This window comes from Kryptolebias marmoratus, linkage group LG23 (genome assembly GCF_001649575.2).
Source record: "Kryptolebias marmoratus isolate JLee-2015 linkage group LG23, ASM164957v2, whole genome shotgun sequence".
In the NCBI taxonomy this organism is placed as follows: Eukaryota; Metazoa; Chordata; class Actinopteri; order Cyprinodontiformes; family Rivulidae; genus Kryptolebias; species Kryptolebias marmoratus.
In genome coordinates, this window is record NC_051452.1 from 14,508,299 (window position 1) to 14,534,073 (window position 25,775).

At 42.1% G+C, this 25,775-nt stretch overlaps 2 protein-coding genes across 3 annotated transcripts in view; one reads left to right on the plus strand and one right to left on the minus strand.

Annotated features, from left to right (window-relative positions):
• The first annotated feature begins 1,873 nt into the window (after positions 1-1,873).
• LOC108242153 (NACHT, LRR and PYD domains-containing protein 12-like) lies at positions 1,874-12,727 on the plus strand. Its single transcript, XM_025008204.2, has 7 exons — positions 1,874-2,090; positions 2,185-2,358; positions 2,586-2,759; positions 6,925-7,098; positions 7,896-8,069; positions 11,695-11,741; positions 11,902-12,727. The coding sequence occupies exons 1-7, from the start codon at positions 2,029-2,031 to the stop codon at positions 12,450-12,452; spliced, it is 1,356 nt and encodes a 451-aa protein (XP_024863972.1). The 5' UTR covers positions 1,874-2,028; the 3' UTR covers positions 12,453-12,727.
• A 1,628-nt stretch (positions 12,728-14,355) lies between these two features.
• Positions 14,356-25,775, minus strand: part of LOC108242152 — a 54,847-nt gene continuing 43,427 nt past the window's right edge. For both annotated transcript variants that reach the window (XM_025008207.2, XM_017426804.3), the window contains 7 exons: positions 25,267-25,692; positions 24,160-24,606; positions 20,070-20,522; positions 18,617-18,910; positions 18,261-18,530; positions 18,079-18,162; positions 14,356-16,196 (listed from right to left, as the gene is read on the minus strand). In XM_025008207.2, coding sequence (XP_024863975.1) covers positions 16,133-16,196; positions 18,079-18,162; positions 18,261-18,530; positions 18,617-18,910; positions 20,070-20,522; positions 24,160-24,606; positions 25,267-25,692 — 2,038 coding nt within the window. In that variant the 3' untranslated portion in view covers positions 14,356-16,132. The remainder of the gene's footprint in view (positions 16,197-18,078; positions 18,163-18,260; positions 18,531-18,616; positions 18,911-20,069; positions 20,523-24,159; positions 24,607-25,266; positions 25,693-25,775) is intronic.

Genomic DNA, 25,775 nt, shown 5'->3' on the forward strand with positions numbered 1-25,775 from the left:
CAATGATAACTTTGAGTTTCATAAAAATCTATCCACTGGTTCATGAGATTTTGTGCTAATAGACAAAGTTCACTGCAACGAATAATGGCAATTTGGCAAAATTTTCTTTGGTCGTGGCCAAGAGTTAACCCTGAGTCATACTTCAAGCTCTAACAGGTTGGTAAAATATTTGCTTAAAACACTAGCAATAATTTTTGGAGTTGAGGTGATTTGTAATGGCTGCCACAGCCTATCTTTATCAAACACAAAAATGGCTATTACTCAATTTTACAGATTTTGAGATCAAATTTTGTGTTGTGGTGAGAGTCATTCACAACACATTCTCAGAGCACTAATGGGTGGCACAAGATCTTTTAAATCTTTTCTGTGCAAGATGACAAGCAACATGCATCATTTCAAATAACTTGTGCATTCCATCTGGATTGTCAGATCAGATGTTTGGTTCCATGATTTGTTTGTCTAATTCACATGACATTTCTTGTCAGCTGCTGGAGGACAATATTGTCACTTTTGTGAAGAACGAGCTGAAGAAGATCCAGAAGCTTCTTAGTTCAGATTATTCTGAATGCTTTGAGATTCAAATGGAAAATGAAAATGATTTGGATGGCAAGGAAGAAGAGAAGTCTTAACACAGAAGTTCACTCTGGACTGGGCTGAAGACAAAGCCAACCAGGACATCCACTTCATGTTTCCATTCACTTTCAGAGAGCTGAATGTGCTGAAAGAGAAAAAGTTCAGTATGGTGGAACTTATTCATCTGTTCTTTCCTGAAACCAAAGAAATGTGCAGCTTTGAAGAGTTCCAGCTTGTGTTCATCTTTGATGGTCTGGATGAGTGTCGACCTCCTCTGGACTTTCATAAAACTAAAATTCTTACTGACCCAAGAAAGTCCACCTCAGTAGATGTGCTACTGACAAATCTCATCAGGGGGAACCTGCTTCCATCTGCTCGCCTCTGGATAACCACACGACCTGCAGCAGCCAATCAGATCTGTCCTGGCTTTGTTGACATATTGACAGAGGTCAGAGGGTTCACTGACCCACAGGAGGAGGAGTACTTCAGCAAAAGATTCAGAGATGAGGAGCAGGCCAGCAGGATCATCTCCCACATCAAGACATCACGAAGCCTCCACATCATGTGCCACATCCCAGTCTTCTGCTGGATCACTGCTACAGTTCTGGAGGATGTGTTAAAAACCAGAAAAAAAGGAGGGGTACCCAAGACCCTGACTGAGCTGTACATCCACTTCCTGGTAGTTCAGACCAAAGTGAAGAATGTCAAGTATGATGGAGGAACTAAGACAGATCCACACTGGAGTCCAGAGAGCAGGAAGATGATTGAGTCTCTGGGAAAACTGGCTTTTGAGCAGCTGCAGAAAGGAAACCTGATCTTCTATGAATCAGACCTGACAGAGTGTGGCATCGATATCAGAGCAGCCTCAGTGTACTCAGGAGTGTTCACACAGATCTTTAAAGAGGAGAGAGGGCTTTACCAGGACAAGGTGTTCTGCTTCATCCATCTGAGTGTTCAGGAGTTTCTGGCTGCTCTTTACGTCCATTGGATTTTCAGCAAAAAGGGGGTCAACCTGATGGATAAAGACAGATGCTGGGTGTCTGATGTCTGTGATCTAAATGACCTTCACCAGAGTGCTGTGAACAAGGCCTTACAGAGTTCAAATGGACACCTGGACTTATTTCTCCGCTTTCTGTTGGGATTTTCACTCCAGAGTAACCAGATGCTCCTTTGCGGCCTTTTGACACAGACAGAAAGTAGCTCACAAACCAACCAAGAAACAGTTTGGTGTATCAAGAAAGTGATTGAAAAAAATCTGTCTTCAGAGAGAGTTTTAAGTCTGTTCCACTGTTTGAATTAACTAAAATATAGTTCTTTAGTGGAGGAGATCCAACAGTACTTGACTTCAGATCGTCTCAGATCAAATGAACCATCTCCCGCTCAGTGGTCAGATCTGGTGTCCATCATCCTGTCTTCAGAGAGTGATCTGGATGTGTTTGACCTGAAGAAATACTCATGGCCCTCAGAAAGTGTTCTTCTGAGTCTGCTGTCAGTTGTCAATGTCTCCAAAAAGTCCTGTGAGTATACAGACAACTAAACACAAATGTAAGTATGAACAAAACAGTTTCCTTCTGATTGCTGTTCATTGATTTGTGTTTTTTTTTTTATCAGACTGAGTGGCTGTAATCTTTTTTCAAACACTTGTGAGGCTCTGTCCGTAGTTCTCTGCTCCCATTCATCTAGTCTAACAGAGTTAGATTTAAGTAACAACAATCTGAAGGATTCAGGAGTGAAGATGTTGTTTGCTGGAGTGGAGAATCTAAATGGAGAACTGAAAATTCTGAGGTAAGATTTCTACGAACAAAACAATCCCTGCTTTGGAAATTAACAATTCAATAGATGCAAAGATTTTGTTAAAAATCTTTTCCTCACTTGCCAGTTAGGATTTACTTTTTTATCTTAGATTAATTAAAATGTTTAATTAATGTACCTCTGGTACAATGTACCTATGGTACATTATTTAATGTACCTCTGATAAGACAAACTTTTTGTTGTGTTTATTGTGTCATCAGATTGAGTCTTTGCGGTCTGTCAGAGGAAAGTTGCGAAACTTTGTCATCAGTTCTCAGCTCACTGTGTTCTAATCTGAAAGAGCTGGACCTGAGTAACAACAAGCTTCAGGATTCAGGAGTGAAGCTACTGTGTGCTGGGCTTGAGAGTCCACACTGTACTCTAAAAACTCTCAGGTATTGTAATGTTACAAATTTTTTTAGTGAGGTCGAAGTAACAAAAGTTGGAATACAAATTGTGAGAAAAAGACGCACAAGAGAAAAAAATGAAACATTTGAAACATATTTGAAAACCTAAGTAATCTATTGATCTTTTATTCTAGTTATTTAAAACATTTGAATCCAACTTGAATTAAAACAATCTATAAATAAAGTAGTCCTGTTTAATACTTTTCTCAAAATTCAGTGAATACAGATATATGGGCTTAACAAAAGAGGTGACTAAAAAATAAAATCAACATTCTTACAAATAATGAAAGCAATAAAATGTATAAGATTAAAAAAAGAAAATGACAATTCCTCTGCAAATTGCCACTTGTGATAGAGATGTTTGAGTTCAGGAGGTTGTTGTCTGGGGCAGTTTGCCCCTGGTATCTTCTCCCATAGAAAATGGGTGAGGGACCAGACTAAGCATGGTTCAGTAACTCTTATAAGGACTTTAAGACCAAGAAACCATGATTATTTGCTTGCTCTAGGGATACTGGGACCTCACCCTGAAGCCAGGTCTGGGGAAGGGAATTGTTGGCTAGCGCCTGATGACTTGAGCCTTTACCCATGGGGTCTGCTGGGCACAGTTCAATAAAGCTACATGGAACCACCCTCCTGTGCACCTTGTCCCTGCAGGAGATGCTGTAAAATATTGAGGATTAGGTGACAGTTTGAGGCAGAGATATAGTTGGGCTTACTTATAGCTCCTTGTCTTGTCAACCAAACATTGGATTTTTCCCAGTGAATGAAAGGTCAGTTTCCATATGCTTTTGAACAGGAGTAAAGGTTTTTACTTCTTTTTTTGGGCATAGGCTCCTAGCAGTAGTTCAGAGTATGCAACCTTACTAGAGTTCTTATATGGAGTGCTGGAAGGTGCTTCATTATTTTACTGAGGGGATTCAACCTGGAGGGGTATGATTGGGAGGAATGACCTGCCTTATTTAAATCAGTGTGGTGTTTTCTTGTTAGACTTCAATGCTAGTCATTGGTTTGTCCGTAACAACCACCATGTTCAAACATAGGAGTATATATAAGTGCACATGGCACCAAGGCACTCTGGGTGACAGTTTGATGATTGATTTTGGTATTGTGTTGTCAGATCTGTGACCATATATCTTAAACACTTGAGTGAGGAGAGGAGCTGATCTATGATCTATCACCACTTCAAGTCACACAGTCCAGAGGGGTCTTCAACTCCCAGATCCAGCAGAACTTTGCCTGCATTCCCAGGAAAGCAGTTGACATGAAATCCAAATTTGCTGTATTCCAGGTCTACATCCTTTTTTGGTCATGATACAAATTTCGTGACCATAGGTGAGGGTTGAAATGTAAACAAATCAGGAAATAGAGAGCTTGCCACTCACCTCAGCTTCTTCTTCATAACAATAACCAGAGCATCACTCTCATTACTTCAAACTAATTCCCGATCTGCCAGTCCATCTCTTGCTTTATTCTGCCATCACTCATGAACAAGACACCAAGATGCTTAAATTTCTACGCTTAAGGCAAAGACTTTTTACAAAATCAAAAAGTGGATTCCACCTGAGAACCATGGCCTCAGACTTAAGGCTTCGTCTTACTCCATAAGAAGTCACAAAATTGTGCCTTCATGACTTCATGTGGTTGCATGAAGAAAATTGCGTCAATTTGTTCTCATAGCAACTTCTTCTGCAGCTTCAAGACAGAAAGCCCTGGCCAAACTGTTTTGCACAGGGGTTTGCTCTAAGTATTGTGTGATTGGTCAGATGTTGTTGTGGACGTGTTTATGCAAAAGAGCCTGTGACCTTTATTGGAGTCATTTTGCATCTACTGCTCAGCTGGGAAGCAGTCAGCTGAAACTGTTCCAGCAAAACTTATAAACCTATGAACTTAGTTCATTTCAACTTAGTAAGATAGACACCAACACTGTTTATGGTGGAGATGGTGTGCTCCCGACCTCGACCTCGATTCAAGACGTTGTGGGTCGGTGGGCAGAATACTTCTTAGACCGCCTCAATCCTACAAGCACGTCTTCCAGTGAGGAAGCAGAGCCTAGGGACTTTGGGTTGGGCTCTCCAATCTCTGGTGCTGAGGTGACTAAAAAGGTCCTCGGTGGCAAGGCCTCTGGGGTCGATGAGATTCGCCCAGAGTTCCTTAAGGCTTTGGATGTTGTGGGGCTGTGTTGATTGACATGACTCAGCAATATTGAGTGGACATCTAGGGCAGTTACCCTGGACTGGCAGGCCGGGGTGGGGGTCCATCTATTTAAAAATGGGGGCCACAGAATGTGTTTCAACTACAGAGGGATCACACTCCTAAACCTCCCTGGTAAGATCTTTTCAGGGGTTCTGGAGAAGAGGGTTCGCCAGATAGTCAAATCTCAGATTCAGGGAGAACAGTGTGGTTTTTGTCCTGGTCATGGAATACTGGACCAGCTCTATACCATCAGCAGGGTCCTGGAGGGTGCATGGGAGTTCGCCCAACCAGTCTACATTTGTTTTGTGGACTTGGAAAAGGTGTTTGACTATGTCCCTCGGGGAGTCCTATGGGGGGTATTCTGGGAGTATGGGGTACCAGGCCCTTTCCAGGCTATTAGGTCCCTGTACGACCGGTGCCAAAACTTGGTCCGCATTGCCGAAAGTCAGGCTCATTTACGGCGAGAGTTGGACTCTGCCAAGGTTGCCCTTTGTCACCAATTCTCAACACCTAAGTGCAGCCAAGGTATTGAGGGGATTGTTTTCGTGGCCTTAGGATTGAGTCTCTGCTTTTGATGTGGTCCTACTGGCTTCATCAGATCGTGATCTCAAGCTTACGCTGGAGCAGTTCCCAGCCGAGTCTGAAGTGAGGGGGATGACCATGGTCTTGAGCCGGAAAAGGGTAGAGTGCCTTTTACTGGTCAGGAAAGATCTTCTGCCCTAAGTGAAGGAGTTTAAGTATCTCAGAATCTTGTTCAAGAATGAGGGAAAAATGGAGCGGGAGATCGATAGGTGGATTGATGCTGTGTCTGCAGTAATGTGAGCACTGTACCAATCTATTGTGGTGAAAAGAGAGCTGGGATTACCCCAGAGGAGATGGCCCAAGTAGCTGGGGAGAAGGAAGCCTAAGTCTCTCTGCTTAGGCTGCTGCCTTGCGACCCGACCCCGGAAAGGCAGAAGATAATAGATGGAAGACAGTCAGTTGATGAAGAACTTGTGGAAGGGGATATCACAGGTATTGTGCACAGAGGAGACCGCACGGAGACACAGGTGGATCTTCATGGCTGTGGTGGCCTGGAGGAAATACGGTTTGGCCAGGCAGCTTATGGACATGTTTCCTTTGTTCGTTCATTATTGTGCACTGTCAAATTTGCAAATGCCAAATGCCATGTACTGTCTCAGTCTATTTAATTACAGTGTCTGGTTGTGTTAAGGGAAGTAAAAACCTGTGGAGAAAAAAAACCTGTTTTAATGCTGTAGGAGGAGGGAGGAGCTTCCCAGGAGTTCTGAGACGAGTGTCTCGTGGACTATAAAAGGTGTGTGCAAAAAAGAACATTTTGCAACCACCTGACCGTGAATCAACTTCTTGACTTCTTATAGAGTATGCTGGAGCCTTTAGAGAAGCTGATTCTCATTCTGGCTGCTTTTATCTTGGCTACAAACCATGCCAGTGCACACTGAAAGTCATGGTCTAAACACATCAATTGAACTTCAAGTTCCTAAACCAGACACCCTCCTCTCTATGATTGCACCTTGTACTCCTTGTGTTGCAGCTGATCAGATAGCATTTACACACAGAGGAAGCGTCCTCTGTTCCTTCATATGCACAGTTCTAATGAATTGTCATTAGGTATGGTAGGAGTACTCAATCAGAAATGTTTAGTTTTTTCTCTCCTTTTTGAAGGTTTTAGGTAGTTTCAAAAGTACTACCCAGATAATTTGTTTTGGCATTGGTTCTTGGAAAATGTTTAAGTGTAAACACATCTTAATAATCACCTAAGTTTTACTTATGACTGACAAAGGGCCACTTAGAAACTGCTTGTTTTAAAATACTAATAACTTTTGCACACAAATATTAAAAACGAATTGCATATCTTACAAATGTTCAGGCTCATCATAAAATTGTTTTTCTTACTTTTTCATTTTTATTTTTTACTTTTTGTTTTGTTTTGCCTCTTTAGACTGAGTCTCTGCTATTTGTCAGAAGGAAGCTGTCAAGCCCTGTCTTTGATCCTCAGCTCTCAATCATCTCATTTGAGACAGCTGGACCTGAGTAACAATGATCTACAGGATTCTGGAGTGAAGCTGCTTTGTGCTGGACTGGAGAAACTGTACTGTAAACTGGAATTTCTCAGGTCAGAATTTGTAAAATGTTTAGCATTGTCTAAAATGGCAATTGCAAAACTTTTTTTTACATTAATTGTTGAGTAGCTGCTGCATCACAAGATTTATGTCTTAAGGTTAAATTAGGGATATTGATGCCGAATGGCGACTGTGGTATGGCATAGGAAGCCCTTTGAGTCCTGACTTCATTCAAAGACTTTATTCTAATCAGTATTTCTAATCAGTATAAGTTAACTGAAAAAGGTCAACAATGGGACATCCAGGGAAGAGCTATTTGAGATTGAAAAGTCCAACAGTTCTGATGTTTGTATGTAGCAGGGGCCTGGTAGATAAAACAGTAATTAACCTCAATCAACTCGTAAGAGTAGGTGCAGCAGGGCAGAAAATCACAAAAAAGACAGAAAACAAAACCTGCTCTAAAAGAAGTGAACACACCTCTGGTAAAATGGCACTTTTTATGATGTAAAAAACAACACCGTTATGAAACATTTCAAAACTTTTTCCATTTTTATGGTAACATAAATCCTGTTAAATAAAAAAAACAGTTAGCAGCAGAATATAAAAAATAAAGTGTGCAATAAGCTGATGGCATAAGTGCACACATCCATAAACTAATCACTTACTGAAGCACCTTTTGACTTGAACCGTTGACATAGTGTTCAACTTTGAGTTTTTGGGGACTTTATATCTTTAATATTTTCATCTTAACAGATGTTTTTTTTCAGTTGAATTGTTAACAATATATGCCACATTAAAGATGGAAAAAATGTGTGTACTGTATGAGTGTGCTGTGTGTGTTTGTTTGCAGGTTGTCAGGCTGTCTAATCACAGACGAAGGCTGTGCTTCTCTGGCTTCAGCTCTGAGCTCCAACCCCTCCCATCTAAGAGAGCTGGACCTGAGTTACAATCATCCAGGAGACTCAGGAGTGAAGCTGCTCTCAGCTGGACTGAAGGATCCACACTGGAGACTGGACACTCTCAGGTATGGAGAGACCTGCTGCAGACACACACAATGTCTGATAGAGGAGGAAGAACTGGAAACATGCTCTCTGTTCTTCAATCAGCACTGTCTTTCTGCTTCATGCTGGATATGAGGCTTATATGAACAATCAGACAAGTAGGACACCCCCTACCTGGGCTGCCACCTTATCGTGGTGGAGGGGTTTGAGTGTCCCAATGATCCTAGGAGCTATGCTGTCAGGGGCTACATGCCCCTAGTAGGGTCACCCAAGGCAGACAGGTCCTAGGTGAGTGACCCGACGAAGTGCAGCCCAAAGACCCCTTATGATGAGAAACAGAATTGGAAACAGTGTTCCCTCGCCCGGACGCGGGTCACCGGGCCCCACCCTGGAGCCAGGCCTGGAGGTGGGGCACATTGGTGAGCGCCTGGTGGCCAGGCTTTCGCCCATGGAGCCCAGCCGGGCATAGCCCAAAGAGGAGACGTGGGTCCCCCTTCCCATGGGCTTACCACCTATGAGAGGGGCCAAAGGGGTCGGGTGCAATGAGGGGATGGGTGGTGGCCGAAGGCGGGGACCTTGGCGGTCTGATCCTCGGCTATAGAAGCTGGCTCTCGGGATGTGGAATGTTACCTCTCTGGTGGGGAAGGAGCCTGAGCTGGTGTTTGAGGTTGAGAGGTTCTGGCTGGAAAATAGTCGGGCTCACCTCAACGCATGGCTCTGGCTCTGGAACCAGTCTCCTTGAGAGGGGTTGGACACTCTTTCAGTCTGGAGTTGCCCACGGTGAGAGGCGCCGAGCAGGGGTGGGCATACTTGTTGCCCCCCATCTTGGTGCCTGTACGTTGGAGTTTACCCCGGTGAACTAGAGGGTAGCCTCCCTCCGCCTGCGTGTGGGGGGACGGTTCCTGACTGTTGTTTGCATTTATGCGCCGAACAGCAGTTCAGATTACCCACCCTTTTTGGAGTCCTTGGAAGAGTTACTGGAGAGTGCCCTCCTGGGGACTTCAATGCTCACGTGGGCAATGACAGTGAGACCTGGAGGGGTGTGGTTGGGAGGAACGGCCCACCTGATCTGAACCCGAGCTGTGTTCTGTTGTTGGACTTCTGTGCTCGTCATGGATTGTCCATAACGAACACCATGTTCAAACATAAGGGTGTCCATATGTGCTCTTGGCACCAGGACACCCTAGGTCGCAGTTCAATGATCGACTTTGTTGTTGTTTCATCTGATCTGCGGCTGCATGTTTTGGACACTCTGTTTTGTCAACTGACCTCTACCTGGTGGTGAGTTGGCTCCGATGGTGGGGGAGGATGCCGGTCAGACCTGGCAGGCCCAAACGTATTGTGAGGGTCTGTTGGGAACGTCTGGCGGAGTCTTCTGTTAGGCGGAGCTTTAACTCCCACCTCCGGGAGAACTTCAAACATGTTCCGGGGGAGGCGGGGGACATTGAGTCCGAGTGGGCCGTGTTCCGTGCCTCCATTGTTGAGGTGGCTTATTGGAGCTGTGGCCGCAAGGTGGTTGGTGCCTGTCGTGGCGGCAACCCTAGAACCCGCTGGTGGACACCGGCGGTGAGGGATGCCGTCTGGCTGAAGAAGGAGTCCTATTGGGCCTACTTGGCCTGTGGGACTTCAGAAGCAGCTGACGAGTACCAGCAGTCCAAGCGGCATGCGGCTCGGGTGGTCGCTGAGGCAAAAACCCGGGCATGGGAGGAGTTTGGAGAGGCCATGGAGAAAGACTTCCGTACGGCTTCGAGGAAATTCTGGTCCACCATACGGCGTCTCAGGAGGGGAAAGCAGTGCAGCACCAACACTGTTTATAGTGAGGGTGGTGTGCTTCTGACCTCAACTCGGGACGTTGTGGGTCGGTGGGCCGAATACTTCGAAGACCTCCTCAATCCTACTGGCACATCTTCCATTGAGGAGGCAGAGCCTGGGAGCTTTAGGTCGGGCTCTCCAATCTCCGGTGCAGAGGTCACCGAGGTGGTTAAAAAGCTCCTCTGTGGCAAGGCTCTGGGGATGGGGATGACCAGGCCCTTTGATATGGGCTGTTAGGTCCCTATATGACCAGTGTCAGAGCTTGGTCCGCATTGCCGGCAATACATCGGGCTCGTTTTCGGTGAGAGTTGGACTCCGCCAAGGTTGCTCTTTGTCACCGATTCGGTTCATAACGTTTATGGACAGAATTTCTAGGCGCAGCCAAGGTGTTGAGGGGATCCGTTTTGGTTGCCTTAGGATCGCATCTCTGCTTTTTGTAGATGATGTGGTCCTATTGGCTTCATCAGACCGTGATCTACAGCTCTCACTGGAGCGGTTCGCAGCAGAGTGTGAAACGACCGGGATGAGGATCAGTGCCCCCAAATCCGAGGCCATGGTCTTGAGCCGGAAAAGGGTAGAGTGCTTTCTCCAGGTCAGGGAAGATGTCCTGCCCTAAGTGGAGGAGTTAAGGTATCTTGGGGTCTTGTTCACGAATGAGGGAAAAATGGAGCAGGAGATCGACATGCGGATTGGTGCAGCGTCTGCAGTGAAGCGGGCGCTGTACCGATCTATTGTGGTGAAGAGAGAACTGAGTCAAAAAGCGAAGCTCTCGATTTACCGGTCGATCTACGTTCCTACCCTCATCTATGGTCACGAGCTTTGGGTAGTGACCGAAAGAACGAGATCGCAAATACAAACGGCTGAAATGGGTTTCCTCTGCAGGGTGTCTGGGCTCTCCCTTAGAGATAGGGTGAGAAGCTCGGTCATCTGGGAGGGACTCAGATTAGAGCCGCTGCTCCTCCACGTCGAGAGGAGCCAGTTGAGGTGGCTCGGGCATCTGGTGAGGATGCCTCCTGGACGCCTCCCTGGTGAGGTCTTCCGGGCACGTCCCACCGGGAGGAGGCCCCGCGGAAGACCCAGGACAAGCTGGAGGGACTATGTTTCTCGGCTGGCCTGGGAACGCCTTGGGATTCCCTGCTTAGGCTGCTACCCCCGCGACCTGACCCCGGATAAGCGGAAGAAAATGGATGGATGGATGGATGGAGACAAGTAGAAGCAGTTTTTCCTTTTCTTCCTGAGAAACTCTGCTTGAACAGAAAAAGCAGATATTTGTGTTCTGTAGGCAGTCTCCAAGGTGAAGAGTTCTGCAGGAACAACATTATGTTAGTCAGCATTTATGTGTGCACAGAAATGATAGCAGTATGAGACAGTAGCTGTGTTTGGACGTAGAAAACCATCTGTGTGCTCGGCTGTTTATTGTGTTGTTGTGAATCTCAGCTTTCTGACTCTCTGCCTTTGAAAGCAGATCTTTGAGTAGATGAAGTTGCTGCAGCTCATCTTGTCCAGGCAGCAGAGCTGATAGATGCTGAAAAGCTGCTTGATCATCCATCAGATTATCAATTTTAATAACAGTGTGGTGTTTGGACTAAATAGCAGCTTGATGATGTGACTGCACTTCAAAGTGGAGATGAAGAAGCAGACTGGATGGTGTCCTCCTCCTCCTGCCAGATTCAATAAAGATGAAGTGAAATGAAAAGAATGAGTTCCATGCTGGAATGTGACAACCACAGGACAGGACTGTTCCTTTCTCACTGTAGAACAATGTGTGTATGAGAGCCATGTAATGTCCATATTTGCTGAAAGAGACTGATGCTCTGACCCCCCTCCTCCTTTCAGGGTGGAGCCTTCTGGAGTCCGATGGTTGATACCAGGTCTGAGGAAGTGTAAGTGTGTTTTTCATTTGATTCATGACAACAAAGCACCAACATTCAACCATTATCAAACTGTCACATCACTCATTCATGAGTCATCATCAAAGTGTCAAAAAATGATCAGATGATGGATAAATGACTGCAGCTGGATTGTGTTCGTTCTCTCCATCAGATTCCTGTCAGCTCACAATCGACACAAACACAGTGAACAGAAACCTCCAACTGTCTGACAACAACAGGAAAGTGACACTTGTGGAGGAGGATCCAGCATTTTTTAATCATGAAAATCCTGTTCACCTGCTGTGTAGCAATGCTCTGACTGGTCGCTGTTACTGGGAGGTCAAATGGAGAGGAGAAGTTGAAATATCAGTGAGTTACAGAGAAATTGAACAGAAAGGACATGATTGTGCAGGACCACTTGAGTGGTTTGATGAGTCCTGGGGTGTAGGATGCTCTGATGTCGGTTACACTATCTACTGCACAGAGAAAAGAGCATATATTGATTTCTCCAATAGCACTCCTGTCTCTAAGAGAGTAGCAGTGTATGTAGACTGTCCTGCTGGCACTGTGTCCTTCTACAGTGTAGATTCAGATACACTGAGCCACATCTTCACCATCTTCTCCACATTTACTGAACCACTTCATGCTGGATTTAAATTCTGGCTTGATTGGTCCCATGCTGTCAGTGAGTCCTCCATAGAGACCAGGTTCCTTTTGTGTTAGAGATGTATTTATAGAAATGCTAAAAAAAATGTTGGGTATAAATTAAACTCCACAATCAAATAAAAATTTAGGCCATTTTGTCTTAATGCAACTCTATCATTATTGGGCAGTACTTTTCAAATAAATGTCTTTACAGTGCAGGTGTAAATGTAAATTTTAATGAACTCTTTCTGATCTTTGGAAGATCTAATGTAAAATAAATATTCTGTATGTTACATTGCCTCTGAAGAATCTTTCCACTAAATAAAAAACTCACTGAGATAATGTTAATGGGATAGAAGATGATGTATGTGTTGTGTACAAAGTATGTGCTCAAGCAAAAAGTGATAGTTTGCACTACAAACTCTTGCTCCCATTTGTCAAATAAGTTTCAAAATTAAAAGAAAAATGTTGTGCACTCTGATGCTTTATAGTAGCCACTGAACATCAGAAATTTATCATCACTTTTCTTTTAACCTTTGGATGTTAGAAGACTCCATGCTGCAAAATACTTATAGAAGATCAATAAACTGGAACACAAACAACTTAAACAGATATTTGGAATTCTGGAATTTCCAATTTTGTTAAGTTTGTTATGATTATATACAATATTTTTCATTTAAGAAATGATTAATAAATTATTCAATTTTTAAATTAAATTTATTAATTGAACTGTAGTCACCAGTTTGGCCATTGCCAGTTTTTTCTTCTTCCCTAAAGAATTCATCCATCTGGTGAGAGGTTTGCATCCACTCAGAAATATTAACCTCTCATTCATGATCACGATTGACCGCAGCTAGTAGTTTCCTTTAGCCAACATAAAAGTATTTGTTTGACAGCACCTACTGGATTGATCAACACTCAGAACAATGAAAAAATCCACAGAACCCAGTGAAGATCTCAGGAGGACAGTTCAGAAAGTCTTTAGAAATCAGCCAAGATATCAAGAAGAGAATTGTTGACCTCCACAACTCTGGTTCATCCTTGTGTATATATGTTTGAACAGATGAATATTCAGACATCTGGAAATTGTACCCAAGTATAAAGACTATGGGAATGTCCTTCCATCATACCACTCAAGAAACAGACTGTTGTCAGGAGTCTGGAGTTTTTGTTTTTTGCCTGCTATTTCCACCTGAGATCCAGCAGAGGGCGCCTGTCATCAGGAGGAGCTACCAGCAGGTGGTTCCAATAATCAGCTCATCAAGGGAGGCTTAAAAGGACGCTGCAGCCAACACTTCACCGTCAGAGTGTTTTACCTGTATGGTATGTGAGTACCCTCTAGACCTAACTAACGTCTTGGACTTTGCTTCATCCAGCCTTGTTTTGTTTCCAGGTTCCCATAGTTCAGAGACTTTTGATCTTCATAGACCAAGTGCCTTCCCTGACCAAATCCTGCTCACCCTCCAACACCACCGGATCTTAGACCCAACTGGATTCCACCACAACAGGACTCAGACTTGTACATTGGACTCCTCCAGGAAAAGTCATCCTCAACTTCCAGTAAGCATTACTGCTGCTAATAAAATCATCACCATCAACAGACCACCAACTAATCCTCCGTCTCCCATCACAGTTGCTGCTCCAGTATCTTTGTTCCTGGCTTCCAGTTCACTATTCACTGTATTCAATTAATCTTTATATTCCTATCTCCTGGCTCCTGAGTGTGTTCTGCATGTGGGCTAAATCCCTGCCTAAAATCATGACAACGGTTCTGTATTCCTGAAATGTTTTTGTGTGAAATGTGTGAATTAACTTCAGAACTAAAGCCCATGTGAAGATGATCAAAGTGTCATTATCAACAGAGAAATTAGTCCTGAACAAACATGAGCAAAAAGGCATCAGTTTTTAACAAAGCTGAGATTCCTGAGTTATAGGCATGAACATGAGCTAATATCATGAATAATAATTCCACCTATTAAAATATGTATACCAAATGCTTTTTATTATTGTCAACAAATGATACATGTTCCCATTTCCTTTAGAAAAGCCACAGAATTAAAGGCTAAGAAGACAGTGTATTGAAATCTTTTTTGATATTTAAGTCTTGTATGACCCCTGGAATCGCCACTCTGAAAGACTGTCTTTTAATTGCTTAATTTTGTATTAAAAAAAATAATAAATGGACATGACATGCCACAAAACTATTTATTTTTTAAATTCCAACTCTGGCATTAAGAAACAACAAAAAAGAGAAAAAAACATAATTGTTGTAGTCAGTTGTTTGTTTTAGATCAAGTAGAGGAAAAAATTATGGACTCACTGCAGTCATCACATCTTCATCAGCTGAAAGGATGTTTGGTGACGATGATTTCAATTTTCAATAATGTATCTTTCCATAGGGCAAAGCATGTGAAAACTTTCCTTCAGGAAAGACCTATCAAGTCAAAGGCACGGCCTGCAAATAGTCCGGATCTCAGTCCAGCTGAAAATCTCAGGTGGAAAAAGAAGGAAAAATGGGCTCCAACCTGCAGAGCTGATCTGATAACAGCAATAAGAGACAGTTGGACCCAGATTAATGAAGAAGACAGTTTGTCATTAGTTAGGTCCATGCCTCAATAAATTTGATCTGGAAAAAAAGCCAGAGGTGCAGCAGCGAAGTACTAATGGTCCAGTAATTTTTCTATGATTGCATAAAAAAAGGAATTGTGACTGACTACAACAATTATTTATTTATTTGTGTATTGTTTCCTAATGTTAGAAGGTTGGGATTTTTAAAACAATACTTTTGTGGCAGTCTGTGATTTATTTTGAATACAAAATTAAACAAATGAAAGAACATCCTTCAAGAGTGGTGATTCTGTAATGTTTACAAAGTCTTGTAATTATCCTAAACGTCTGCAACGTTCCCTTCATGTAGTTCAGCCTCTTTAGTCCTGAACACCTTTTCATACTTGGATACCATTCAGTCAGATTTATCCAGCCTGATGGACATTTCAACATCTCGCAGTTTATCTTAGCAAGGCGGATCAGTGAGTCAATGTCTCTCATTTTTACATACACCTTGGTGTCGTCCATGTAGAGTAGGTGGCTGGTGACTGATAAAGAGCTTTCTTGATGTGTCCTTATTCATTTTCCTCTCTCTTTGTGGGGAGATTCACTGCTTGATGGTGAAATTGGGCAAAAGACAAAGTGGTCTGCTCCCCCAGAAAATTGAACACCAGTTCATTCCTTGATACATGTATCCATCTCTCATGCTGATCGGGTTAACAACAACCCTAACAACATTCCAACATTATTGGACAGAGAGTCCAATGATTCACAAGACAAATGGCCCCCAACAACAATTTAGAAGACCACACTTTTCATGTTAGAACTTAAAATAACATTCAGTCGTTGCTATTGACTGATGTCCAGAACAGAAATAAATGTACACTAGAACAAAATTATACACTGTTTAGTTATTTACGAGGTGAAAAAAAAACTTTGATACCAAACTAGTTAAAATTAAATACAGTTGTAGTCAAACAAATAGGAGTAGTGTTTTATAGAAAATGGTAACAGTGAGGAAAATGCTAACTTAAATAAGATGATATTTGTCCTCATCATGTAATAATCATGTATTTATGTTATTTTTCATCTTGACATTTAGAAAATAAAATGATCCACTGAGTAGAAAGAAACAAAATAGCAAAAAAGTGCAATCATTTATGGTTTTTATGGCAGCTAAGTGGTTTGTTCTCAGGACCAATAACAGAAGTTCACCAGATGTCACAGTGCACATCCTGAAAGGGTTCTCTGCTCACAATGTTGCTGCTGAAGACCCTAAGAAGACACCAGAAACAAAAGAGAAGACTTAGGCAGAATATTAAGTGTCAGCTCAGCACACTGCAGAAAAAAGGAAAATTGCTCAAAGCAAAACTTATTATTTTTTTTACATTAAAAACTGCTTTCAGTTTTAGGCTATTCTTTGCTGTCTGATATTTACTCTGAAAACTGGGATCTCATTTTCACAAGCATCAGCTCTTTTAAAATGTATTAGACACAGTTCAAGCCTTGGTTGAGCCATTAAAAATAAACCTTACTAAAACCTGGAGCTAAAGCAAAGAGCCTGGGCAAGTTTGGAAGAGAAAGATGTATGGATTTTATTAAAAAAAGAAAATAAGTGGCTCTTATTGTAGGATATATATTCCAAGTAAAGATACACAGAGAATTAAGTTTGAAGAGTCAAGGATTTATTTTTACAAAAAAGTAAGAATAATATTACCATTTTATAAAAATATAATTGAATGATATCTTGCTATCTATAAGACACCCACAAGTTCATAAAAAGTGATAATTCTTCATGTTGATCTTATTGACATCAACTTAGATCTCATTGATGATTATTTTCAGGTTGAACAAAGGTCTAGGCCAGTGGTCTCCAATCCTGGTCCTCGAGGGCCACTATCCTGCATGTGTTACTTGTTTCTCTGCCCCAACATACCTGATTCAGTGGTTAAATTACCTCTTCATGTTCTGCAGAAGCCTTTTAATCACCCATTGATTCAAATCAGGTATGTTGGAGCAGAGAAACAAGTAAAACATGCAGGATAGTGGCCCTCGAGGACCAGGATTGGAGACCACTGGTCTAGGCTATAATTGGATTGAATATGGCCTAAATGTCTGTAAATGTCTATATCTGGTTTAATGTTTAAATAAATCATGGCATGTCGCTACATTTTGTAAAAGCAATAATAACAATAATGACAACTAGAGACCTCCGCCAAAGCCACAGTGTCAATCAAAAATGAGCGATCCAACTTCAGATCCAGATCACTATCAAAATTTAATTGTTTTTTTGACAATCCAAACATTTTCTGAAATACTTTATCCAAATCTGTTTATTGGTTATTATGTCATCCTGCTAACAAACAGCTGGAAGGACAGATAAACAGACCAACATTACTGAAAACATAACCTCCTAAGTGGAGGTAATAACCTTAACAGGATTTGACCTCAGAGCCCTGAAAGCACACTGCAGTATTCATTGCACCAACTAGACATGTTCTGTCAACTTGACCACTGCTTGCCCTTATGTACACACAATTACACCCTCGATCTTGCTCCCCCATTTTATTACACGATCAGGCGTTGTTACACAAACAAAAAACTCTTCAACTGCAAAGGCAGTAAAATTGCAGAGTGGTAGAAAAATGGGTTGGATTAGGGGTGGGTGCTATATTGAATATATCCAATTCATTGCAAGTTTTTTGTCAAGCAAGTATCAAATGACCATATCATAAATATAGAGTAGAAATTTTAACAACTACATTTTAATCATCTGCATTTAATTCGGAGCAGTATCCTTATGTGAGTTTTGAATCGTTTGATAATCTCTGTGATCTCTCAAAGAGGGATCATATAAATGCTGATACAGGTGAACCAGCTTCGCTAGAGCACCGAAACCGTCCAGTTTGAATGGAGTGCGGTGTGCGCAGTCTGCGCGAAGTTACAAAAATTGGGAGGTGCACATGCATGAGGGTGTGCCTTATAGTTCGGTGCGTTTTATATATGACAAAAGTTTCAAAGTGGACCACTGATTGACAGTGCGTCTTATAATCCAATGTGTCCTATAGTGCAGAAAATACAGTATACATATTTCTTTATGGTTTAGCTAAAACATTTCAGTCTGCTTTTGGTAGATTTCTATCTGATTTAATCTCACCTGACAGTCTGAATGGTGGGGCTGATGGAGACCAGCTGAAGTAATCCGTCTGTTGAAGCATCAGTGATTTGATTGTGGCTCAGACTGTAGGATCCCAAAACACAAATGTATGCTGTTACTTATATATTTTTACATGATATTCAGTTTATTGAACATCATGTGTATCCAATTTGGACCCTTACTCTAGAACATGGACTTTGTGCAGATGTGGGATGAGTTGGAGCAGCAGCTGGTCAGTCAGCTGACAGTGACTGAGGTCCAGCTTTGTGAGCCCTTCAGAGAAGTCCAGCACCTGGACCAGAGCTCCACAGAGCCACTTATCCACTATGGTGTGACTGAGATCCAGCTCTCCACCCAGGGCTCTGCACAGGGACATTGCTCGTCTCATTGTGTCCCTCTCACTGTTTACAGGAAGCAGGGACAGCAGTTGGACGAGGACAGTCTTACTGACTCTAAACAGGAGAAACAGAGCAAAGAAAATTGACATGAAGATGAACAAGCTTCTCTCTACTTCAGCTCCACAAATGATCTAACTCACCTGAGACGGACCCTGTCCAGGACAGAAAACAGCAGGTCCAGCCCACTGTCCTTCACCTCACAGTCTTGCAGGTGAAGCTGTGTCTCCTGGCTGCTGTGTCTCAGGATGGTGGAAATGGCCTTACAGTGAGCAGCAGTCAGACACAGAAACTCAGTCTGATCCTCAGCTGGAAGCTCCAGGCTGGAGGAGCAGGACAAATCCAGAGTGTGCTGCAGAGACCTCAGCAGGCTTGACGCTGCCTCATCAGAGGTAGCGCAACAGTGGATGAACCTCAGCAGAAGATTCCTTTCCACACTGGTGGTAACAGAGATGAGGAAAGGAAAAGAAAAAAAAATTCTATGAGACTCATTTCAGTTACATTTAGGGATCTGTTACTAACATAAATCTATAAACACACAAATACTACTGTTAGAAATGATAAAGAACTTCTTCCTTCTGCTCCACAAGGAGGTCCCACTGAGCTCAATGCTGCCTTAAGGTGCACTCCGCCTTAAAAGGTGTGAAAAGTTACTTCCTCCTGTTGTTTTCTAACCAAAACGTTTCTAGGTGAGTGCCATGTATCTTTGATCTACCCTCAATGACAGTATGATTTACCTTACAATAGAATGTCATTTCATTTTTTAGAGATAAATTTGAATTAGTGTTAAATTGTACATTATAGTTTGATATGTTGGCTGGTTACATGTTGGTTTATTGTCTCAGTTTACAGATGCACACGTGTGTGATGTGATTTGATCAGTATCCCAATTGTGAATAAGTACTGTTTTGCTTCAGCAGGCACTGGCTAAAAAGTAAAGTAGCCAAGTTTATCATGTTCTTCCTGTTGTTCGAAATTGAAGCCTTGGTCCGTCATGTTGGACTTTTGGAATTAGAGTCTATGTACTCAGGATGTGAGCGTGTAAGTCCTCCCCTCCACACAGTCATGGTGTCACATGACCTTTCTTTGAGAACATTAAACATTACAGCTATAAAATATATTAGGACAATTCACATTTATACAGAAAACATCAGGCTAAGAACTATATGAATCAACACCAAAAAAATAAAAAATAAAACTGTGAGCAGATGGATGAATAAATGGTGTCTACAGGGACAGATATGTAGTTTTTTTGTTTGTTTTTTTAAGATTATTTTTGCTGGACAAATACAGCTACAACAACCAACAAGCTAATGTAGAAATAAAGGTACAACATTATTTGTGGGGAATCAAAGTGAACTAAAACAACAAATTATTTAACATAAAAAAGTAAAAGATATACATGTGTGCTTGTTCATCCCTTCGTACCTGTTTTTAGATTGTTTAACTAAATACACTATATTCAAAATGCAGGTAAGATGTGACTATGTAAACATTGGAAAGAATAGTGGTTCATGTAATGTCTACTTGCAGCAATGTAGCTTAAAAATGAATAAAAAAAGGAGAGGGAACATTGGGTAATACTAGTAAACTTACCTGAGCTGTGAGATATAAGGCAGACACTGTAGGAAACTCCTCACTTCACTCTCTTCATGTGAGTAGTCTGTCACCTCCACCTGTTTTCTTTCTGATTGGAGTTTAAGAACTCCAAGGAGACTGGAGTTCTTTCTCTGTGAGAGGTCTATGATCCAAAATGAAGGCGCTGACTGGAAAATTGATTTTAAAGATGGAAGGAGACTCAGGCCTGTTGTAGTCTCACAGTCCATTACTCGGGAGTACAGATCGAGCAGAAAATCACTCTGATGTTTAATATAATTATCACAATTTTCAATGTCACTGTGATTTAGTGGGAATGTTTCATAGCTGCAGACTGATGATAGCAGCTCCAGTATCTTCTCTCCTGTCTGCTGTTCTCTCTCTGCAGCTGCACAGAACAGATTCACTAAGAATCTTGTGCCTTCATCAGGAAAATAACTATAGCCATCCAAACTGAAAACAAGAGAAGAAAACATTCTTAGTGATGATTTGATCTCAGCTGCGTCATTATAACTACACACTACAGATACAACAGTTAATGCTTCACCCTACTCCTGATTGAGCACACATGTAAATCCCAGTTCTCCATCTTCTTGAGACAATGTCTCAGTTTTGTTACGTATTCTTTAAGTACAGGGAATGTCCCTCTGATTGGACAGAGGGCTTAGTAGCACTTCTCATACAAGTTGAATTACTGATTTGATGAGGTTGTTAAAGTGGCCTGGACTCCTCTTCTTTCTGATTTTCAAAGATTAGTTATACCCCTCAACTCATTCTGCTGGTTTCCCCCATGATGGACAGAGCTTGCTTACTAAGCTGCACAGTGCCATGGCCACTCTGTCTAGTTAACACAAGTTCCATTTTGTCACCATTTTCTCTACTTGTCTTGTCCTGTCCATTTCCGGGTAGTTTAAGATTGTAGAGGACTGTGGATGAGCTTTATTAGCCTAATTATGCAGAGGTCACAGACAGAGCTATAGCAAACCTTTCACTCTGCAAGATACTATTTGTGACTTTCTAGTCTCATTCCCAGAGGAGAGGCAGTGACTGTTACAGCTTTATGTAGACCTTTTGGCTACCTGTGGTCCATTTAAGGCAGCATGCACCTGAACATACTTGCCAACATTTGGGAATGTCAATGTGGGACAACATAGCGTGAAGCGGGCACCACTGCAGCCCCAACCACACACACACATTCACATTTTAAGTATTACATTATCTGTGTTTAATTCTGTCTGCCCAAATATATACAGTTGTATGTAAAAAGTTTTGCCAGACACAGCTTATCTATTCATCAGCTGATCATGTTTTTAAAACATCATGCAAAAAACCCACTCCCAGAAATACACACAAACATCATAGATTCAACATGATTTTCCTGAATTCTGATCAATTAATTTGAATTAAACACATATCATAGTTGCCTAAGATCAGTGCTCTCAAGTTTTGATCTGAGCTTGGAGTGAGATTTTGAGCTGCTAGAAGTTGTTAGATGACGTCATCGCCTAATTTGCATATTTGGTGATATTGATCAGGCTGTAGGAGACAGGAATATCAATGGTGGCAAGACCAAAAATGATCAGCGGCAGCTTTGCACATGAATGATTCATTTGCAAAGTGTACATGCAGGGGTGCAACTACCTACTTTCTGAGGGGTATGCAGACACAATACACCCCCCCACACCCCCCACCCCCCCACCCCCCCCCCCCCCCTTTTGTTTCCTTTTACCTGTTTTCGTAAATATTTTTTTTTTTATTCATGGACTCATAACATATAATACCCAATATGGGGTATGGCCCGTCAGAACATCTCTGTGGGTCATTCTCAACCAGCCTGAATGAGTCCCCCACTTCCTGTGGTGATGGCCATTCAGATGGATCTTCTCAGTAAGGTCTTGCCCCAACCCTCTCCTCTGCACCTCTCTGTTCCTCTCCCTCATCATCATCATCTTCACCTCTCTTGTCCACTTTCTACTCTGTGGTGTTGGTCTTGCCATGTCTGCCTGCACTATTTTTCCCGACCTGACACAGTAATGGTCAGCAGAAATTCAAACCCTCCTGGGCATCTAGGTTTTTGTGGCCTCACTAGCTGAATTATTCCTACTTGATGTCATCTCTGGTCTCCTCTACAGCAGCTGATGACTGACCTCATGTTTGTCTCCTTCATTCCTTACTTGTGTTTTTCTCCTCTAAGTCATATAGTCAAGCAAGTATTATTAATTAGCTTGGAATGAATTACACATCTTGCTAATGCACATTTTTAATATAAACAATATTTAAAAATAAATCCTTTGGTATTAAGTGTTTGTTTCTACACTTCCAGCTAACATTAGTCCAACCTGCCTCCTTCTCCTGTCTGTCCTGATTCTTTCTCTCCATCCTCTCAGCTGTTATATTGTAAATACTGATCAGTAAGTTGTAACTTGTTATTTATTAGTAACTAGTAGCTTTAGCTAACCTGAACATTTCCAGGCCTCCTCTTGATGCGCAGACAGAACTTCCTGCTGTCTTTCAACCACTCTGAAAAGCTTTCTTTCATGCCTACATCTTTATCTTTCTGTCTCGTCAGTTTTCTGCCTCTCCATCTTTATCTCTCTGTCATCAGATGACAACACGACTCACATGAAAACAATCACGCTCCTGCGCGTGCTCGAGGGGGCGCGCGCCACTGTGGACACAGAGTGGAGCGGGTCTCCTCTCTGATGTGAGATTGACAGCTGTCAGTGCTTGGGGAAGTGGGCGGGGCTTACGGTGCGCTGCAGAATGAGTGATTTCTCACATTAAGCCACCAAAGTCACTAGATTTGTCGCTAGTTGCTTTAAAAAAATGCTAGAGGGATCTGAAAACTCACTAAATATAGCATTAAAGTGACAAAAAGGCTGTGTGCATTTGTGGGGGGGGGTTTGCGTGAGAAATACAAAGTGTGGCGTGTGAGGGCCAAGTGTGGAACTTTTGGCTGTCCTGCACAGGGTGATGCGGGACAAGTGACAGGGGGGACTAAATGCGCCCAATGAGCTTAACCTCTTTTTTACCCTTCCCCTGTCAGGCATTATGGTGATCATCATCATCATTTCGATGGCTCTTCACTTGCCCAACATGCCATGACATTTGGCAGTTCCACCCATTTACCACTTGGCATAAGTCTCATCACATAGACCTGTGTTTGGTGTCAGCCTAGCAGATCCTGTTTTGTCACAGCTGTGGCTGGATGAAGGGATGTTTGCTGTTATCTTTTGGACAGAGGATGTCTGGTCCATGATGCTCACAGAGCTAGATGTACTTCTTTTATTGTGACTTGGATATAGTCCTTAAGGGAGCCTCAGCAGTCAGCACTTAGCCATTGGAGTTCCTGATATGAAATGTTTTGGGGTTTTTGTCTTTAAATTGTATCCCTGGGGGCTAGAACATCTGCCAGGTGACCGTGAGAGCTCCAAGCTCTGTCAGTTCACAGTGACAACTGCAGGATGTTGTCCTCCATCTGACCTCATTATTCCTACTTAATGTTCTGCCAGAGTTCCATTATTCTCAGCCACTTGAATTGTGGCTACTCTCCATCCCTAGTGAGGTTCAGACTACACTATACCCTAATGGAGTTTTGGTTGGGTACATTTGTTGCACACAGACATTCAATTGGCTGACTGTGTTTTCATCTGCTGCAACTCTGAAAATTTGTGCAGGACTTTGTCACTGCACAAGGCTGTCCCACTGGATTATGTTGGAACCTCTTGGAACCTAGGCAGGTTCCAAGCTGACCTCTTTATCAGTTTGTCTGTCTAGGCAGCCAGTCCCAGTGCTTTTCCGACTTGACCTAGAATATGAAGGTCGAATTCTGGTTGGTTGCTAAGCATTGTATGTTTGTGTATTGTTTGATATCACTTTAAAGGGTGTCTTAAAGAGTTACCCCATGCATATGGATTATGTAACGGAGGGGAGAGAAAGTCTCTTTCCTCAGCGAACCAAAGTGAAGGGTTAGATTAGTGAAAACATTACAGTCATATCTGTTAATAAAAATTCTCACTGTAATGTGTGGAGGGTATAATATTTGATGTCAAAATCTTTTTTTCTGTAAAAACTAAAAGAATGACTTTACCTGAGTTGTGAGATATAAGGGAGACAATGTAAGAAACTCCTCGCTTCACTCTCTTCATGATTGTAGTCTGTCAGCTTCACTTGTTTCTTCTCTGATTGAAGTTTCAAAAGTTCCAGGAAGATGGAGGTCTTTCTCTCCAAGAGGTTTATGATCCAGACTGCAGGAGCTGACTGGAAAACTGACCTTAATGTTGGAAGGAGACTCAGACCTGATTTTGCTTCACAGTCCTTCACCTGGGAGCCCAGATCCAACAGGAAATCACACTGATATTTAATATTATCGCCATCTGTGTATGTGTAATCAAAAGGGAATGTTTCATAGCTGCAGACTGATGACAACAGCTCCAGTATCTTCTCTCCTGTCTGCTGTTCTTTCTGTGCTGCTGCACAGAACAGATTCACAAAGAACCTGGTGTCTTCATCTGGATCATAACGCCAGTCATCAATGCTAAAACAAGAAAAACACATTTAAGACTGGTCATCTTTTGAACTAAATGCATGTTGCTCACTGCTTTTCATGCCAGAGTTTTAGAATAAGATAATTTTATGTTGAAAAATGTCAGTTGTAGCCTTTTTGGTTAAACTTGAAACTTGAAAAATAACATGAAGTGCAATCTGGCTAGATGTAATGCTTAGAGTATGTTTTGTGATTGACTCTCAGCTATTACCACATCAAATTTTAGCTTAATGTCTGTGAAATTGACTGTGTTATATCCATTTTGTGTTGGCTAACGTGGATTAGCTTTGGTGGCCATCTTGAATTGACTCCAAAAGTTAATCATTGGTAGATGTTCATTCATTGAATACTTTCTCAAAGTTTCTTTAAAATCAATCCACTGGTTCATGAGATATTTTGCTAATGAACACACAGAGTTGACTCCAAATAGTTTGTGGCAAGATTTTATTCAAAGGTCTTGTGAGATCAGAAACACTACAATGTGTTGGGCATCAGTCTCAGCTCCTACCATAATTTAGCTAAATATCTGTAAAATTTACTGAGTAATAACCATTTTTGGGTTTGAGTCTGTGTGTGTGCGCATGCATGCATTCATGTGTTTGTTCATAAAATATCCCATGAATCACTGGACAAATGTTAAAATGACTTTACCTGAGTTGTGAGATATAAGGCAGACACTGTAGGAACATCGTCACTTCACTCTCTTCATGTGAGCAGCCTGCCAGCTTCACTTGTTTCTTCTCTGATTGGAGTTTCAGAACTTCCAGTAGGATGGAGGTCTTTGTCTCTGAGAGGTTTATGGTCCAGACTGATGGAGATGACTGGAAAACTGATCGTAATAATGGAAGGAGACTCAGACCTGTTTTAGTCTCGCAGTCCTTCAGCTGGGAGCACAGATCCAGCAAGAAGTCACTCTGATAATTTTTGAAATTTAAGCGTATGATTTCATGGCTGCAGACTGAAGATAACAGCTCCACTATTTCCTTTCCTGTCTGCTGCTCTCTCTCTGCTGCTGCACAAAACAGATTCACTAAGAACCTGGTTTGTTCAGGAAGATCTGACCACCAACGATCCAAACTGGAACAAGAAGAAACATTTAGTGATGTTTTGATCTCAGCAGCATCAATACAATGAAACGCCACTGTTGGACTCCATCATTC